At 33.9% G+C, this 18,022-nt stretch overlaps 1 protein-coding gene across 2 annotated transcripts in view; it reads right to left on the bottom strand.

Moving 5' to 3' along the window:
* Positions 1-18,022, bottom strand: part of EXOC6B (exocyst complex component 6B) — a gene marked incomplete at its 3' end in the record, with an annotated part of 718,627 nt that overhangs the window by 411,852 nt on the left and 288,753 nt on the right. For both annotated transcript variants that reach the window (XM_079720455.1, XM_079720456.1), the window contains exon 8: positions 11,096-11,164. In XM_079720455.1, the coding sequence (XP_079576581.1) occupies positions 11,096-11,164 (69 nt within the window). The remainder of the gene's footprint in view (positions 1-11,095; positions 11,165-18,022) is intronic.

Here is an 18,022-nt window from a genome sequence, read left to right as displayed (position 1 = left end):
TCATAGCAATGAAGAAATTTGGCATAATTAATAGGAAGAAACATCAAAAGAAAGAAAGAAAATATGAAGTATGTTTCAGGAAAGAACTGCCTTGCAGAGGCATCATTATGAAAGAACACTGGGGCTGTATATCTGGAGCACAGACTATGAGCAGGAAGGAGGAAAGGAGCAACTAGGAAGGAGGTAAGAGAGATAAGCCAAGGATACAATATGGAAAAAACTATATAGACCAAGTTAAGAAGTTTACTTTATTCTGAGAACAGTTAGAAATTAAAGTATTTAAAGCACAGTTTTGACATGATTTAAACTGTGTTTAGGAAGATTACTGGGCATTATACGGAAAGTTAATTATTTATTGTTCATTTTGTCAGGGCTTAAAAAATAGTTATATTATTGTGGTATCTAAAGCTGTTTAAGTGAGATATTCTTGTTTAAAAAAAAAGTAAGCACACTTGAGAAGCTCAATGTTCCCAAAGTAAGCATTTTGAAAAACAAATGCAAGCATGTTTAGAAAAAAAAAAATTTAATCACTTTTTTTTGCCTCTTGTTTTATTCAAAGCCAAATGATATATATGCCCATGGGTAATAAGGTCACCAGGTTAAAAGAGCAATATGACAATTATAAAAAGTTAGATTACAGCTACTACAAACCAGGGCCCATTAGCCCATACTACAGGAAAGTTATCACTATAAATGGCTTTTCCTGTGTCCTTATCAATGCAGTGCACAAAGTATCTCACTCTCAGCTTTTCTCTATGATCTATGTTTATGCCTATCTAACCTCACCAGGCACTGGTAGGTCAGTAAAACTAGGAGGCAGTGAGATATGGCAGGAGAGTGATGAGACAATCTGTTAAGTGTCAAAGATGTACTAGGAGTCACCAAATACTTCAGGGCAAAACTTTCCACATTAAAAAAATATATATATCTCTAAAGAAAATACTTAAAATACATTCTTATTGCTCAGAAGTACTCAAGGTCACCATGGAAACAATCAGGGAAGCTTCTAGCTCTGTTCTAACAGCATAAAGATCTAAAAATAGTACCTACTCATTTCAAATTATGGTTCTCAGGAAGGCTTTTTGATTAAAAGTTCAATCTTTCTTTTCGTATTTCCAAAATAAACATGATAGATTAAAAAAAAAAAAACAGGCCTCTTCAGAGTCTCTTACAAAGGAGATTTTCTCTAGATCCATTAAATTATAAACTTTTTGATCATCAAAAAGTTTGATGATCAGGAAACATTCTGATCATCTTTACATCTTTCACTGTATTAGGAAATGCTTGCTTGAATAAAATATAACGTTCATTTTTTGCAGATCTTCTCAGAATATACTTGAATATACTAGTGTGAACTGTAAAAAACTCAAGACAGAAATAAAGTACACACAGCTTCAATGACATTTGAAGTAGGGCTCCCCTCCTTTTTTTTCAAACAGAAAAAAACAGATCAACTGATGAAAGTGGTATTCCCCAGAAATACAGCTCCAGAAACAACTTTAAGGAGACCTAGATCATTAAGCTATCTGCCTCTGGCAATGCTGAAATTCCATATCCAAAATTTCCAATTTCATGTGACCAGCAAAGTCAAATGATGTTTCCCTCTCTCTGTACCACCATGTTTGGAAATGTCAAATAAGGGGAAAAAACAAAACACCTTATTCACAAACTCTAAGCATCGAGAATTTTGCATATAGGCCCTATTCATTTGTCTTAATTTCTACCATTGGAGTAGTAAGTGATCCCCCTTGTATTTACACCCAAACCAAAATTTAAATGTTCATTCAAGTGTCTTTGTAAAAAACTGAAAGAGTTTAAATAATGGATTTTTACTACAGTTATATAAATTAATAAAATTCAATAGTCTCTGTTTAAAGTAGAATCAGGATAGCTTTAAAAACACAACTAGGTTATGGTAAAAGTACAATTAATGAACACTAAAAAAATCAGTCAGGGGCTTCCCTGGTGGCGCAGTGGTTGAGGGTCCGCCTGCCGATGCAGGGGACACGGGTTCGTGCCTCGGTCCGGGAGGATCCCACGTGCCGCGGAGCGGCTGGGCCCGTGAGCTGTGGCCGCTGAGCCTGCGCATCCGGAGCCTGTGCTCCGCGACGGGAGAGGCCACAACAGTGAGAGGCCCGCGTACCGAAAAAAAAAAAAAATCAGTCAGAGCTCTATTTATTTATTAGCATTCACCGCCAGATCAATGGTCTGTGAGAAGCATTGTCAAAAGCTATGTGAAGTTGATGTATGAATATCTTTTTTTCATTCGCCAATCAACTATCTTAAAATCAAGATGTAGCCGAGATGTTCTGCTGTTTTTTTAAAGGGGGTCTCATTTTTTTAAATCAATAGCAACAAAAAAAAATCTGACCATCAAAAATACACCCAATCCTTCAGATTTGCTTTAAGTCTATGTTCCAATTCTTGCTACTAAATTTACTTGGTTATTAAAGAGCTAAAGTGCTTTTTGATAAAAGTACAGAAATAAGAATCCTAAAACCTTACCTCTGGTAGCAATAAAAGAACTATTTTGGAGTGAGGCTAGTCTCTACCAAGTAAGATGTTTTCCTCATTTAATGCAGTCAAATTTGTATAGCACTATGAGACTGCTGGACAAAGTACTATATAAAATCCAAGAAAATATTATTATAAATACATGCATAAGAAACAACTACCACTACTCAAAAGGATCTTGAAGTTTAACCTTGAGAATGCCAAAACTAATCATTTTTCTTTAATTGAAAACTTCAGTAGTGTCTTAGACTCTTCAAATATTTATTCCCCAAGTACTTTTATATAATAGCCAATTGTTACCACAAAGTTCTTTAAGTAATTTCATTCAGTAATTCCCTTAACACCTCAGAAAACTCATGTCACTTAGAACTGCTAATATCTTTTCCTTTTTCCACACTCCAAATCCTTTCCTTGCTATATCTGTAGTTAATGACTATGGATTTTGTAAATTCTCCCAGCTGCCAGTACAGATCATACCAATAGATCGCAAAGGGATTATATCAGATTATAAAGGGAGAAACATGTTCCAGGAATATTACTGCCCACCCAAACTTCCCCATCCCCTGCCTCAACAATAATCATGAAGGACTGTAAAGAAATTGTGGGTAAATTCTAACTCTTCTGCTTATTCACCTCTCCTAATTATAGCCAAGTACTTAAAAAGAGATATTATTAAACGCAAGTAAGAGGTAAAATATTCTGAAATTTAACACAGTTAGTTATATTTGGGGAGATAAACTACTAACTCCAGTTCTCATAATTATTTCTAAATCTCTGCTCTGAACCCTTCTAAGTAGAAGAATTCAGGGGACAAAACTATTAGTTTAGATGCTGAGGCTAACTTACTCTTACCAGAAAAACAGGTCACCAGCTTGCCCATATACAATGGTCCCAGGGAATAAAGATTTATGACAAAGAAATAAGGTCACTTTGAAATAGGCTTTTAAATTTAGATTTTCCCAAGGTTTCCAAATCTAAGAAAAAGACAAGGTGGTAGGGAGTCCCTAGGAGGCTTATAAAAGGGGATACTCAAATGGAATGGGGTAAACTATTCTGGGGCATAGGTCTATAGACAGTAGATACCTGAAACCTAATTTAGCTTGTAGTTCCCTTTAGACGAGGAATTCTTTCTAGGCCTATGGATAAGATTCAGGAGTTAGGGAAGCCTCTGAAATTCTAAGCAAAATATCAGGTGCATGTATATACGTGCAGTTTGTCTGCGGAAAGGGTTGACAGCTCTCATCTAATTCTCAGAGGCCTCTTGCTGAAGAAAGTTTAAAAGAAATACTGTACTTGCAGTATTATATTGTCTTTATAATAATGAATTCACTGAACAACAACATTCTTCTTTCCTTATATCTTAGGCTGTTTTACAGTGTCCTTTAGTGACTGAAGGAGAATTAGATAAAACTAAGGTTCTGATGATTTATGTAATACTGAGGGGTTGCTGCCTACTAAGAAAAAATCCATATATTGCTATAATAGCTATCCCTAGACCCAAGATGTCAGAAATCTTTAAAGTAAACTTTTCATTATAGTATAACGCACATGCAGAAAAGTACATAAATCAAAGGTGTACATTTGTCAACATTTTTTAATCTGGGAATTTTTTTTAATTGTTCATGAGCAGATGATCATTAACAACAATATACCACAAGAAGATCATAAATAAGGCACAAACTAGGGGTACAGTTATACTTACAGGTTTGCTCCCCCAATCTCTTAATGATACCCAAGATCCTTGTTAGGGGACGTATATACAACCTTTCAGTGACAGAAGGGTGAGTGAGCAGCAAATTTGGAGAAAAGTCAGAAAAATGTTATAGTAAATAGAGAAGCTTAAAGTACATACAAATCTTTGTCCAAATTGACTGGAGGTCGAGGCTTGGAGCCCATAAACATGGCTGACATCACTGGATAGAGTTTTTTAAAAATCTGTAAGACACACTGGTTTCTGTCTTCATTAGACAGATAGTCCATCTGTCTTTTTAACTACAACCACACTATGTACAAGAACTTCAGATTATTATTATTCATCATTCCCCTTCCAGTAAAATTTTTACTTTATGTTATTTTCTCCCTTCCTAAAAAAATTATCTTTAATGACTGTAAAATGCTTCATATCCTGTCCCTTACCTGCCCATTTCCAAACTGTACAGGAAGATTTAAACAGTATAAGTTGTTTAAAACAATTCTATAAAACACACCTACCTTTGCCCTGCACACTTCCATTTGCATTACTACATCAAGGACCAAGTCTCAATTAACCACTATCTGACCCTTGTTCACTTTCTTCCCTCCCCTCCTTCTGCCAAAGTTTGCCCTTCCTGCCAAAGTTCAGCACTTCCTAGAAAAGTCTCACAGCCTGTTTGATATTGTACTTCACTTTAGTCACCAAAGGAAGAATTTACAGGTGCTTGGCCCCATCTATAAGACCATGACCGAAATCTGACCTCCTGTTACAATACGTGAACTCCTGCCCTACTGATAAGGCTGGCAGATATAAGTAGGATTTTTCAAATAATCCTTTGGGAATTTATAAGCAGCACAGCCATAAAAGGGGGGTGAATGGAAGGTCGGTTTCACTAAAAATAATAAATATTGCCATGTTTATTCAAAGTGTGCCTTGTTATCCTCCAGGCCAAAAGTTCAGATAAACACTATTGTAAATGACAAATATTAGAACTTTTTGTTACTTCTGTTATGATCCTTCCGTTGGACACCAATAGAACTGTTTTCCCTTGTATAAGTCCCAGCTCTGATATTGTATAACACTGAGACTAGAATGCTGGATTCATCTGCAGGTCAAAAGGAGGGTAGCTATCTTTCAAAATAAAAAACAAACATTTATTTAGTATTATATACTACTAATTCTAAGTGCAAAGTGCTAGGACTAAAAAAAATGACTAAAATATGGTACCTGCCCTAAAAAAGCTTATAGTCTATTGAGGAAAAAGAACGCCTATTTAGAATACAATGATATAATACAGTAAGCACTAATGTAAATATGTACTGAGTCCTATAATAGGGCAAAGAAGAAGAGGGTCCACTGTGCTCAAAGTGAAACATCAGGAAAATTTGCTAGAGGACATAAACAGGAAATAAATATGAATCAGTAAAATAGAAATGGGAATAGTAATTCAGGCAGAAGAACTAGCATGAAAAAAGGATGAGATGCATGAAATAACATGGTACATTCAAAGAACTGGAAGAAGTTCAGTATCATTAAAGCAAGGTGGTAAGCAGCAGGAAATATGGCAGACCAGACATGGATATGTACTTCCATATGCTGTATCTTCTTCTATACTTCTATATTTTACTCCACGGATGACCAATTAGAGCATTTTAAGCAGACAACATTGGTCAGATTTGTGTGATAGATAGATTATTAACACTACAGTGAGAAGTGAGTGAGGGGGTTATGATACAAGGTAGGGAGAACATTTAGAAGACTGTTTTCAATAATCCTGATGAAAATCTGAAGTAGGGCAATCATTTTAGGATAGGGGAGGATGAAGTAGAACTACATTTAAGAGGTAACGTTTGCAAGATTTGGAGATCTGGATATGTTACTGAGAAAAAAGGAAGGGATTAAGAGTTTTAAGTGGTAAACTGTCAACAAAGTCAAAAGCAGCTGAAAAGTCCAGTAAGATACAGATTCAGGGTAGTGGTATGAACAGAAGATAAATATCCTGGGCTGATGAGAGAATGAAGAGTAAAGAAGTAGAGACAAGTATAGGAATAGAAAGGAATGAGAGAGAGAAAAATTACTTTCTCCTCAGTCCTCATTTCTCTATTCCTAAATCTCTTCTTAAAGCCTAATGTTAATATTAAGTACATCAGGAAATAAGAAAACATTTGTTATGAATATGTATATTAAATATCTTTGTCATTAATATTATGAGGAGCTATCTTTCATTATACAGTAATACAAATCAGTGATTTGAGAATGGGGAAACAAATACAGAAGAGTGATAAATTACTGCCCCCAAAAAGCTGTGAAAAGTCAACCCTAGAAGTTATACATGCTGTGGCCCTCGCTTTAGCAAATGAGATATTTGAGTTCTTACTTAAATTCCCTATAGGAATGGAACAGAGACATCTAAAAAATAAACATGTATTCCAGAAAAAATAGAGCTGAGTTCTTATCACCCTAGTTGAGATAGGGTGTTTCTTCAAAACTCAAGAAACATTATGATTGGGGGAAGAGGCCTGTTTCTGCCATATAAACAATGCTTTAAAATTATGAACAAAAAATATTTCAATATTATTGAATACCAGTGTATAGAATTTATTTTGAAGTGGGCAGTTTAAGGTCTCCCTGTTTTGTCCTCACAATTTAAGATTATATAGGTTTTGTATATTTAAGAATGTGTGAATTTTAAATAATTGATAAACTTTGCATGTTGATGGCAGAAACTACAACCTCTATCAACATGTCTACACTTTGTCATATACTTTGAAAAATACCAATAACATGTCTAATGACTGCATCAGAGACACATAATTTTTGCCATATTAACTCCATACATTAAATGCCAACTATGTGCCAGAGATAGGCACCGTTCATACAATATCTATAACTGCACTAAGTGGTAATTATTATTGCATTTTATACATGAGAAAGCTAAGGTTTGGGTGACTTGCTTAACACCACTAGTGTGCAAATAAATTACCTCAGTACTCTTATGAATCACTACTAGAGTTCTCACTTGAGGAAAATTTGTTATATTTTCTATATCGTTAAATCTTAATAAAGCTTAAAAAACTAGCATACACACAGTGATGATATAGTGCTGTCATATTATAGTCATTCAAAGGTTGTAACTTCTTTCCTGATATATTATAGCTTTGTAAAAGCATAAGTCCTTGACTTATCCATCTTTAGGTACCACTTATTTATCTATTCATTCAACTAATATTTATTGAGTACCTATACTAAGTACTGCTGTAAGTACTGAGGATATAGCATTAAACTAAACAAACTACCCATTTTCAAGACTTTACACTATTTGAGAGGAAATATTCACTTGATTTTGCAATTATGAGGCTTATAAAACTTTATATGAGCAAATATGGTTCTTTAACCATACATACTATTGAAGAGACTAAACAAAATCATAGAGCATGGAAGCAAGATAATAAGGGAGAAAGGAGAGGGAAGTACGTGGCAAAGGAAAAATGCGTATTACTGCATATGTGATTTCTACTCAACTTTCAATAAATAGATAACTTCTATCTTATACAAATCATTTTATAAAATAGAAAAAAGGGAAGAATGTTCAACAATTCTAATGAGGTTAAAATAACACTGACTTACAAACCACATAAAGACAATGCAAAAAAAAAAGAGTTAGAAGAAAAGAAAACTGATCATAAACAGAAACACAAAAAAGATTAAAAATGAAATAAATAAACAAAAAGCAGTTGAATTCCACAGGGTGTTAAAAAAAGGCAGTAATACATCCTCATCAAGTTGGATTTATCTAAGGAATGCAAGGATTGTTTAATATCAGAAATATCTATCAATGAAATCCATCACCTTCATGAATTAAAGGATAAAAACCATAGCATTATATCAGTATATTTGGAAAACAAATTCAATAAAATTCAGTACTCATTTATGGTTTTATAAAAAATTACAAGAAGTCTAGGAATAACTAGATAAAGAATATTTACCAAAATCCTATTGCAAACATCAAGTTAATGGAGAAACTTTAGATACTTTCTCTTTGAAATTAGAAAACAGAGAAGGATGTCCACTATCACTTTACTAAACAACAAAGCGATGATGATCCTGGTCAATACAACAGCACAATAAGAACAAAGAGATATATGGCTAGGAAGAAAAGAAACAAAGTCAATATCTGCATATATTATGATCAACTATACAGAAAACCTATCATAAACCAAAAAAACAAACTACAATAACTAGCAAAAGAGTTGAGCAGGTTGTCAGATGTAGGTTAACTTACAAAAATCAATAGTGTTTCTCAATATCAGCAATAATATTAGAAAATAAAGTAGAAAATAGCAACAAAAACGATAAGCATTTTCTTGTTAACTTAAAAAAAATGCCCAAGACTATTAACATAGAAAAAAATCTTAATGAAATAACTTTAAAGTAGATCTTATTCTTCCACAAATGGGATAACTTACCATTATAAAGTGGTCACTTCTTCCCAAAACTTATCTATAAATTCAATTGATTCAAACAAATATTCTAAGAAATTTTTTCTTATAAACTCAAACTGACTATAAAATATATATGGAAAAATAAAGTTCTATAAATAGTGAAAGCAATTTAAAAGAGGAAAAATGGGAAGGTACTTCTTTTACTATATATGTAGATATATTACAAAACCAGATATAACAAACTATAGAGCTGAGAAACAGATTCACATAAATATGAATATTTAGTGTATGCCAGATGTACTACCAGGAATTACTGAGTGATGTGCAGATTATTTAATAGATGGGATTAATAAAACTTAATTCATCACATAGAAAACAATTGAGTTGGACCCCTATCTCATACCTATACATACAACAGTGAAAACAAGATGGATCAAAATCAAAATGTGAATGATAAAATGTTAAAGGTAATGGAAGAAGAATGCTCTATGACCTTGAAAGAGAGAGGGATTTTTTAAAAACAAGAATCAAAAAGTACAGATTATAAGGTTAATACTGATTGACTTGATTATATTAAAATCAAATAGTTCTGTTTCACAAAAGATAACACAGACATAGTTTAGAATCTGGTGGCAAACTGGAAAAAAGACATCTGTAATATCTTAAACTGTTACTATCTACAATATTGGAAGAATTTCTGAAATGTCTCTTTCTGGCAAACAGAAAAGACAAAAACAAGAAATCCAATTAAAAAAACCTGAACAAAGACCAAAAGTAGGCTGTTCAGAGAAGAAAAATCTTAAATGATTAGTATGTCTATAGAGAGAAGCATAATGTTACCAGTAATCAGAGAAATGCAAATTAAAATGATATCAATATCCATCAGGTTAGCAGAAACTATAAATTGGTGAAATTAAATATTATATTGATACATATACCTTATAACCCAAGAATTTCATGCCTAGGTATAGAAAACTTAGAAACTTACACACCAGTCCATAAGAGGGTACTATTTGTTACAGCAGAATATTATAGGCAATTTAAGTGTTATCACTAAAGTAATAGATAATTAAATACAGCAAATACAAACCATCAATTAACTATCACGTTTAAGTGGGAGGCAATGAACTAGATATACAGACTATAAGGAGGACAGATATTAAAAATAGCACTAAGCAAAAGATATAAGAAATAGAACTAGGTCCATAAGACAATACTATCTGAATAAGTTAAAAACAAATACATATACAAGTCACTATATATTTTTCAAGGACACAAACACAATCATGATCATATATTAAACATATTAGAGTTAGTATACTTGGGGATGAGAGACAAATGGGCTTATGGACATGGGATGAATGGAAAAAACATGATAAAATAAAATATAACAGGGGCCTTGTATGAAATGATGAAAAGAGTGTGTCACAAACCAAGATGTATATAATTTATATAACACTCTGTACGTGATATTGAAAAGAAACTGTGACTTATTTTAGATGCCTTGATACAATTTTATCTGTATCTTGCTTCATTTTTATATAGTAAGAATGATAAATGGAGAGAAGGAATAGAGAGTGAAAAAAGAGAGAGAGGGAAAGAGGGAAGCAGAGAGCAAGGAGAAGTGGGAGGAGGAAGGAGAGGAGAGGAGAAGAAACTATCAGTTCTTTTCTCAAACTACTGGAGATCACCAAAAATACTTCAGGCCATAACGTCCACCCAAACCATCTGGAGTAATGACTAAGTGACACTATGGTAAATATACAAGGAAAGAAAATGGATAACACACTGGGCAATAAGACATATTCAAATATACTAAAAACAACATGATAGAAGTTTCACTGAACTTTGCTATAAAATATATCGATAATGGACTTCCCTCATCAACTTGTCTTTGATGATACTTTAGCTTCATAGTTTAATTTTTTTATTGACTGTATGTATCTGTGTGTCTGCATGTAGGTGTACTACCAAGAAGGAGAAAGCGCCTTTCTTAGAATCCCATTAATACCCATAATATTTCTCCCCAGAGAGGTTCCTCTTCCCATATGTGTTATATGATAAAGGAAAATTATCAGGAATGATAAAGCAAACAGTTTTTACAAATATTATTTTAATATGTAAAGATAGGCTATTGTTATATAAATAACTACATTATTAAATTAAGAATAGAAATCTGAATTTGTGTGTCACTATTCCTAGGTATAATCTAATAATTTGTTGATGACTGATAGAAATTAACATTACTAGCTATAGCATATCACATGGCAAACATAAATAAAAGATTCAAGAAGAAAAGAATTATTTTTTTAATAATTGATACTTCTTAAGTAACAGTTCCTTATTCCTTACTCTTAATACTAAACAGAAAAACTATCAAATATGAGAATGCAGAGTTTTGAATTCAATATAGATTTTTATTAGGCAAAGCCAGATAAAGACTCACCAGGACAGAATATATGTGTAGACATCGATAAACAGGAGAGAAATCAACCAAATCTTGGGCCCCAGGTACCTGCAAAACAACCAAGATTGTCATAAAATATTCAAACAAGGCTATTAAGAGCAACTGCACTCATTTTTAATACTCAAGTGCTAAAAAAAAGAAAAAATAAAGTATGCTTCCAGAAACCTAGTTTTGGCATTTCAGCCATGGCATTAATAAGCAATGAGGATATCACCAAGGTTGGGACACAGAACAGAAACAGGTGTAACTGGTCCTGCATCTGCTTTTAGAGACACATTTGGAGGCTGCAGGAAAAAGAAGGAAAAGAAAAAGGTGGAAATGTGACTTTGCTAACTTGAGTTTGTCTTCTTAGATACATGGTACTCTACATAAAAAAAACTAAGTTTCAGTGGTCAAAAACAAAATTTGCCACTTGAATGGCCTGCCAGGCAACTTCTGAAGGGCATAAGAATCAGTGAATATTTAAGTCAGCATGCAATCAAAATACAGAACTATGCCAGGAAGAGGGGGAGATGATTTTTTTTAAAATTTTAGTTAGTTAGTTAGTTAGTTAGTTAGTTAGTTAGTTGCACCAGGTCTTAGTTGCAGCCGGCGGGTTCCTTAGTTGTAGTTCGCAGAGTCCTTAGTTATGGCTCACCGGCTCCTTAGTTGCAGTACACATGTGGGATCTAGTTCCCTAGCCAGGGAACAAACCTGGGCCCCCTGCATTGGGAGCTCGGAGTCTTAACCACTGCGCCACCAGGGAAGTCCCTATATTTTTAAAAGTAAGATAACGAATGGAAAACCAAACCTAGAGTAATATCAACAAATTGGGATATGAACAATGCATACAAATTAATCCTAAACATCGAAAGAGAAAGTAAAACAAAAAACATCAGGTAAGAACTGCAGTATAGTCACAGTGCTAAAACTGATTTGTTACAATCCTGATGATGAATAAGTCACACTTTACTTTGACCTCAAATCCTCATCTGAAAAAAAAAAACTAACCAGTTGACCCATAGAAATTTAACAAGAATAAAAGGAAACACTGAAAGCAAATATTAAACAAAATAAAACAAAAAAGAAAAGACAAAATTACATAAAGAAATACAGTAGTCAAAATAAAGACCTAGCTAAAGTTTTTACTGTAATACTAGTAACTGTATCATTCATCAACATATAGGCAGCAGGCACATCTAAATTGGGTTGGGCTGATTCATGATTACAAGGTCAGTTTCCTTTACTTCATAAAGTAAGCCTCATATCTTCTTTAGGGAACAGATTCTTCATCAAGATGCTGTTCCTAATGAAACCTGCTCATTCTGCAATTCAACAGTACAATACCTACTTTCTTTTCCCTCCAAAACCATCACATCTCTCTATACATTGGTTCAAGTTTATTGACTATCTGTTCATTTGCTTTGCATCCATGAGAGTAGAGATTAAATCTCTATGTTTGGGAACCTCACTCTATACAGTATATACTCTGTAAGCACTCAAAACAAACTTTTTGTGAATCCAAAGATGATAAGGTGCTTAAGATCCTACACCATGGCCAAAGCATAGTTTCCCTTAAAAAAAAAAAAAAAGGCATTTAGAAAAGTTAGTAAGCATTGGGCTTCCCTGGTGGTCCAGTGGTTACGACTCCATGCTTCCAATGGAGGGGGCGTGGGTTCAATCCCTGGTCGGGGAACTAAGATCCCACATGCCACGTGGCGCAGCCAAAAAGAAAAAAGAAAAAGAAAAAGTTAGTGAGCATTGCCAAATTACTGAGAAAAACATTTTATGGACAGATGGGCACCATGTAGGTAAAGAAAAGTACGACTAAAAAGCATGTAAAATTTCTAACTTTAAGAGTACAATGGATACTCATTTTCATCTTAACACAAAAAGAGGCAGCAGGTGATCATTTCAGGCATTCTTATTTGAAATGACCACAACATTAAAGCACCTTTACAGTCGCTCCTCTTTGAAGTGGAGATTTCAAGGAAATTTATTTTATTTTTCCAGAAAACCAGAGCCTACTAGTGAAAACTAGAGCTAAGTGGAAAACAATCTCAAAAGAAGAAAAAAATAGAAAATTTCCATTAAATTATATTTATAATAGTATTTAAATTACCTAAAAATTACACGTGCATATAAAAGAAGACAAGAAAGAAATGCATAAAAAAATATTTTTGATCTGTATAGAAAATGAAACTTTTCCCCTTTATTTAGAATTAACGATTATAAAGTTATTTTTTAGAAATATATACTTTTAAAAAGTTTAAGAAAACTTCACCTAATTTTAAATAACAAATTTTATCACAACTTTGTTTATATGCTCTTCTTCATGAAGTTTATTTACTTTGTTTTGCTTTGAACTCACAGCCATGGTTTCATTCAAAAGGAAACTGCTTCTAACCATTGCTCAGACAGAGCCTTGGTCCTTTCACAAGTCAGACCCATCCTTACAGAATGAACATCCACATTAGGGGACAGTTTCCCCAGAAATCTGTGACAAATAACCTAATGGGGCCCTTTAATAATGTTCTGAGAAGACTGGTTTATCTGGGCCAAATAAAAAATAAATATAATTAGAGAGGAGACAAAGGCTTTTCCTGTCATCTCCACCAAATATTTATCAAACCTACTCTCTATGAGGCTGTCTTGGCATCATCATATTCAGCTTCAAACCGTTTAAAGCACTCTGACCTGGAAGTACTGGCTCTGCTATTTCTTAGCCTCTGAAATCATAATCCAGTTAAGTCCTCCTAAGCACATGCTTTCTTGCTTTGAAAGTGGTACACAGAAATCTAGACAAGAAGGAGCAGAATGGGGCAAACTTTATTTCCACCCTCCAAATAGCCTACTGTTTAGAAATCATTTTTCCTCCATGCTCCCTTCTGTGAGGAACACTAGGAACACTGTGAGGAACCCAGAAGAGTGCTGTGAGAAGAAAGGTATGTAAAGCATGCACTGACTCATGTTGCTTTGAGCTAGATGTGTTTTCTCTGCTTCCACTAATGAAAAAGAATCACTTACATCTTCAGAAGGTGGAAGGAGGAGAGCAACGTACACTGTACATGAAGGAATGCTACATGTTTGAAAGGATAAGAAATGAACTTTCAAAAACCTAAATAAGTGGGAGTGGGGAAGGAGTACTAGAACAAAAGGCAATGTTTCCTAACTCACATAAATAGCCTATTTCAAGGTCCACATTTTGCTCCCTATTTAAAAAATGCTAAATCTCTGTCAGAGCTGTCTTCATTCTTCTTCTCCTCCATTGCCCCTGCCTCCCTTCAGGTTGCAAAGAATGATCCAAGCAGGTTTAGGTTTCAGCTGGGGCAGAGGGAGGGGTCCAAGGACACTTTCCTAAGCTAACAATGACTGCCTCTAATGGTTTCTGTCTCCTAACAAAAGCCATGACTCCGTCTTTATCAGCTTCATCTAATTTTTCCTTTCCAAAGTAAATAACACAGCCCTTGCATTTTACACATGTCCAAGTTTGACAAATCATTATCGACTGAGACTATAACTGATAAGAGATAACTTTGTGGTAGGACGTTGTCATTTCCTCTCATAAGGGCTTTCTTTCTGAGATACAGAAACATGATTAAAATAGTTAAACATTTCCTCTGCATGGCAGTCAGGAACTCAAGACATTAAGATACTGGAGTCTGTATTTTTCTAGTTCAGATAGATCTATCTTCATACCAACAGTAGCCACAAACAATATACTTAAGATTATCCCGCTTTTTTAACTAGTTGTTTTCCTTAAGAATTCACATGAAATGATTTCATCACCAAGGACAGCAGCTGCCTAATTCCCTATATAGTTTCTGAATGGAGCGCCTTCTGCCAGCTCAAACCTCTTTATTTTCAGGGAGGAGCAAATAGTAGGTAAAATTTTAGATTATGTACCTAAGAAATCTATGCCTGAGAGCGCATTATAATATTATATAAATTAAAAGAACTTTGATATATTTTAAAATAACAGATAATGATAAGCTGTTAAAAGAATTTACAGGTGACTGTCCTACAACATCCATAGGCAGATGTCATGGAGGCAACAACTACGTTCGACAATTAAACATTCACATACCCACTAGAGATCTTGTACTATTAGATACCAATATATATGGCTAATCTGTCTGTTTCAACCTTATATTCCTATGATAAATATTAACAGCTTCAGTCAAAGAAATACTCCCTAATTATTGTCTATAGACTATTTGCTGTTAAATAGCATTACATCCATCAATACACCAGCTATCACATGATGCCACTAAATAGATGGCAAAAAGAGTCCAGACAGAGGACACTGCAAAGTAAGAAAAGTAAATTTATAAATAGAATTAATGAAAAGCACCCTGAAAAAAATAGTCTTTTGAACCTCTGTACACAATATACATTAGAGAAGATATAAAGATTCAGAGGAAAAACAGGAATATTAGATGTCAAGAAGAAAAGAAACATGAGTATTTCTGATTACGAAAATTCTTGCAAAACATCAGGATCTGATTTTTATATGTTTTTCTTCTTTTCTAATACATCTTAGTTCAAGTCAAAGGAAGTTTCTGAAAATGGAAAGGTTAGTGGGTAAGTTCGTCTCATATATGATAAGGAAAATGTTTTTAATTTTTTTTAAAAAAAGGAGATTTTGATTTTAAAATAAATAATGACATTCAAGTTTTAACAGATACACTCATTTAATATTTATTTTCCCAAAAAATGGAGTTAGAAGTTAGTTCTTTCCACAACCTTTAAAGGCTCACTAGTGGACCTGTAGGTAACAACCTGGTAAATCTACCTGCTTTACTACTGGGTAAGCACATCATTAGAAAAGGGAAATAGAGTACAAGAAACCATCGCTTGGCTCCTTCCACTCAAGAAGAGTAGCAAATGTACTAAGAGAGATTTACCTAGGCTGCTGATAAAGACAGCACATGAAAACAGAAGTGCATTAGGGTGCTCTAGTTCTGTTGTTCACACAGCTGTCCGAGGAGATACAGACACACACACACACACACACAGGCCATTTATTTTTCTCTTGCGAACGCTTTTAAGGTAGGTGGATCTTCCAAAAAGAGTGTGATAGAAGTCTGCAAGGAATTTAGATATGTTTCTCACTAATTATTTGAATCATTCTCCATCTTAAAAATACTTTTGATTACCACTTAAAACAGTATTTTGGTATTTTGGTTTCTTGGTATTGGTAAATGAATCTAGGGACTTGGTGCCTATCTCTGAAAATTAGTTGGATCTCAAGTCATTAAAATGCACCAGGCATTTTTCTCAAAGGAGAAAACAACAAATGATTAGCTAAAGGGGCATTGCCTCTGAATTCAGAGGATCAAATTTGACTGCCCATATTATGTTTGGAAGCCAGGAAATACCCGTCAAACATTTTTTACCAGTGTACTTTTCTGAACTACCTGACTTCCAAATTTCAGAGAAAAGAAGGGTAGAATTCATTTGGACATAAGCTTTAATAAAGCTGGACTAAACACCAAAGACACACAAACTAGAAGGCACAGAATTCTAAGTGACTAGAATTGGCTAAAGTATAAAAAATTTTCTAAGCTTTTAAACATATAAGAATACCCTGACCAGAGCCCTATCCTAAAAAGTACAGTATTTTTCTATTGAGCTTCTCACAAATTATTAGAACCCTTCCTGAGAAATCCCTCAGTAGATTACCACTTAATTTACTCAAGTAGTTGCACTAAACAGAAGAAATCAGGAAAAATATCAGCATTTCTCCTTACTGAGACATTGCAAAAAACCTTGTGGCCAAAATTAAATGAGGGTCCCTCAAGAATTCTCTGCTTGAACCTGAACACTTAGGAAATAAAAATTCAACTGGTCTTTATTTAACAATGGTCTACTATATGCTAAGAAACTCTAAACTATTAGGCAAAAAGGAAATTTAGCACGAATATGGTATTAAATATAAAAGTTCTAAGAGAAGGAAAAGTTAAGGTGATCAAAAGTAGGTAGAAGAAAATAGTATAATATTATAGATAAAGAACTAATATCCCTAATATATAAGGAAATCATAAAAATTGAAGGGAAAAAATCCCAAAATCATTAGAAAAAAATGAGCAAAAAACATGAGCAGATAGTTTATTGGGGAAAAAAGATACAAATAGCCCTCAAACTTATCAGATACTACATTTCACCCACGGTAAAAGGAATGCAAACTCAAACTATACCATTTCTCATTTATGCAACTGGAAAAATTCAATAACTTAACAAAATGGTCTCTTAAGGAAGCTATAAGAAAATAGGCACCTCATACATTGCTGGTAGGGTGGAGGTATAGAAAATGTTACAACCTCTATGGAGCAGAATGTGACATTATCTAACAAAACTACATATGCATTTACCCCTTGAATCAACAATCTAGAAACCTACCCTGAAGAAACATCTCCAACTACATGGAAAACAATTCTCAGGTTTTGGAGTTTATTATGAAACTTTTTTTAAGTTTTAAGGTATTTTACATACAGTAAAATCCATCCTTTCTAGTGAACAACTCTGTATGTTCTAAAAAAATCCATATAGTCCTGCAATCACTATCACAATCTAGATTTTAAAAAATGGTTCCACCACCCCCAAAATTTCCCTCATGCCCCTTTGTAGTCAAATTGTTCCCTAATGCTCAGCCCTTGACAAACACTGATCCATTTTATGTCCCTAGAGTTTTGCCTTTTCAAGAATGTCATATAAATAGACTCATACCATATGTAGCCTTTGAATCTTGCTTCTTTCATTTAGCATAATACATTTGAGATTCATTTATGTTGTTTCATGTATCTATAGTTCACTTCTTTTTATTTCAGAGTGATACTCTAATTATGGATATACCACGGTTCATTTATCCCTTCACTCATTGGAGGACACTTGGGTTGCTTCTACTTTCTGGCAATGTATGAATAA

Source organism: Hyperoodon ampullatus (assembly GCF_949752795.1).
Source record: "Hyperoodon ampullatus genome assembly, chromosome: 15".
NCBI lineage: Eukaryota > Metazoa > Chordata > Mammalia > Artiodactyla > Ziphiidae > Hyperoodon > Hyperoodon ampullatus.
Note: the sequence above shows the minus strand (reverse complement) of the source record. Positions and strands in the feature narration are given on the sequence as shown.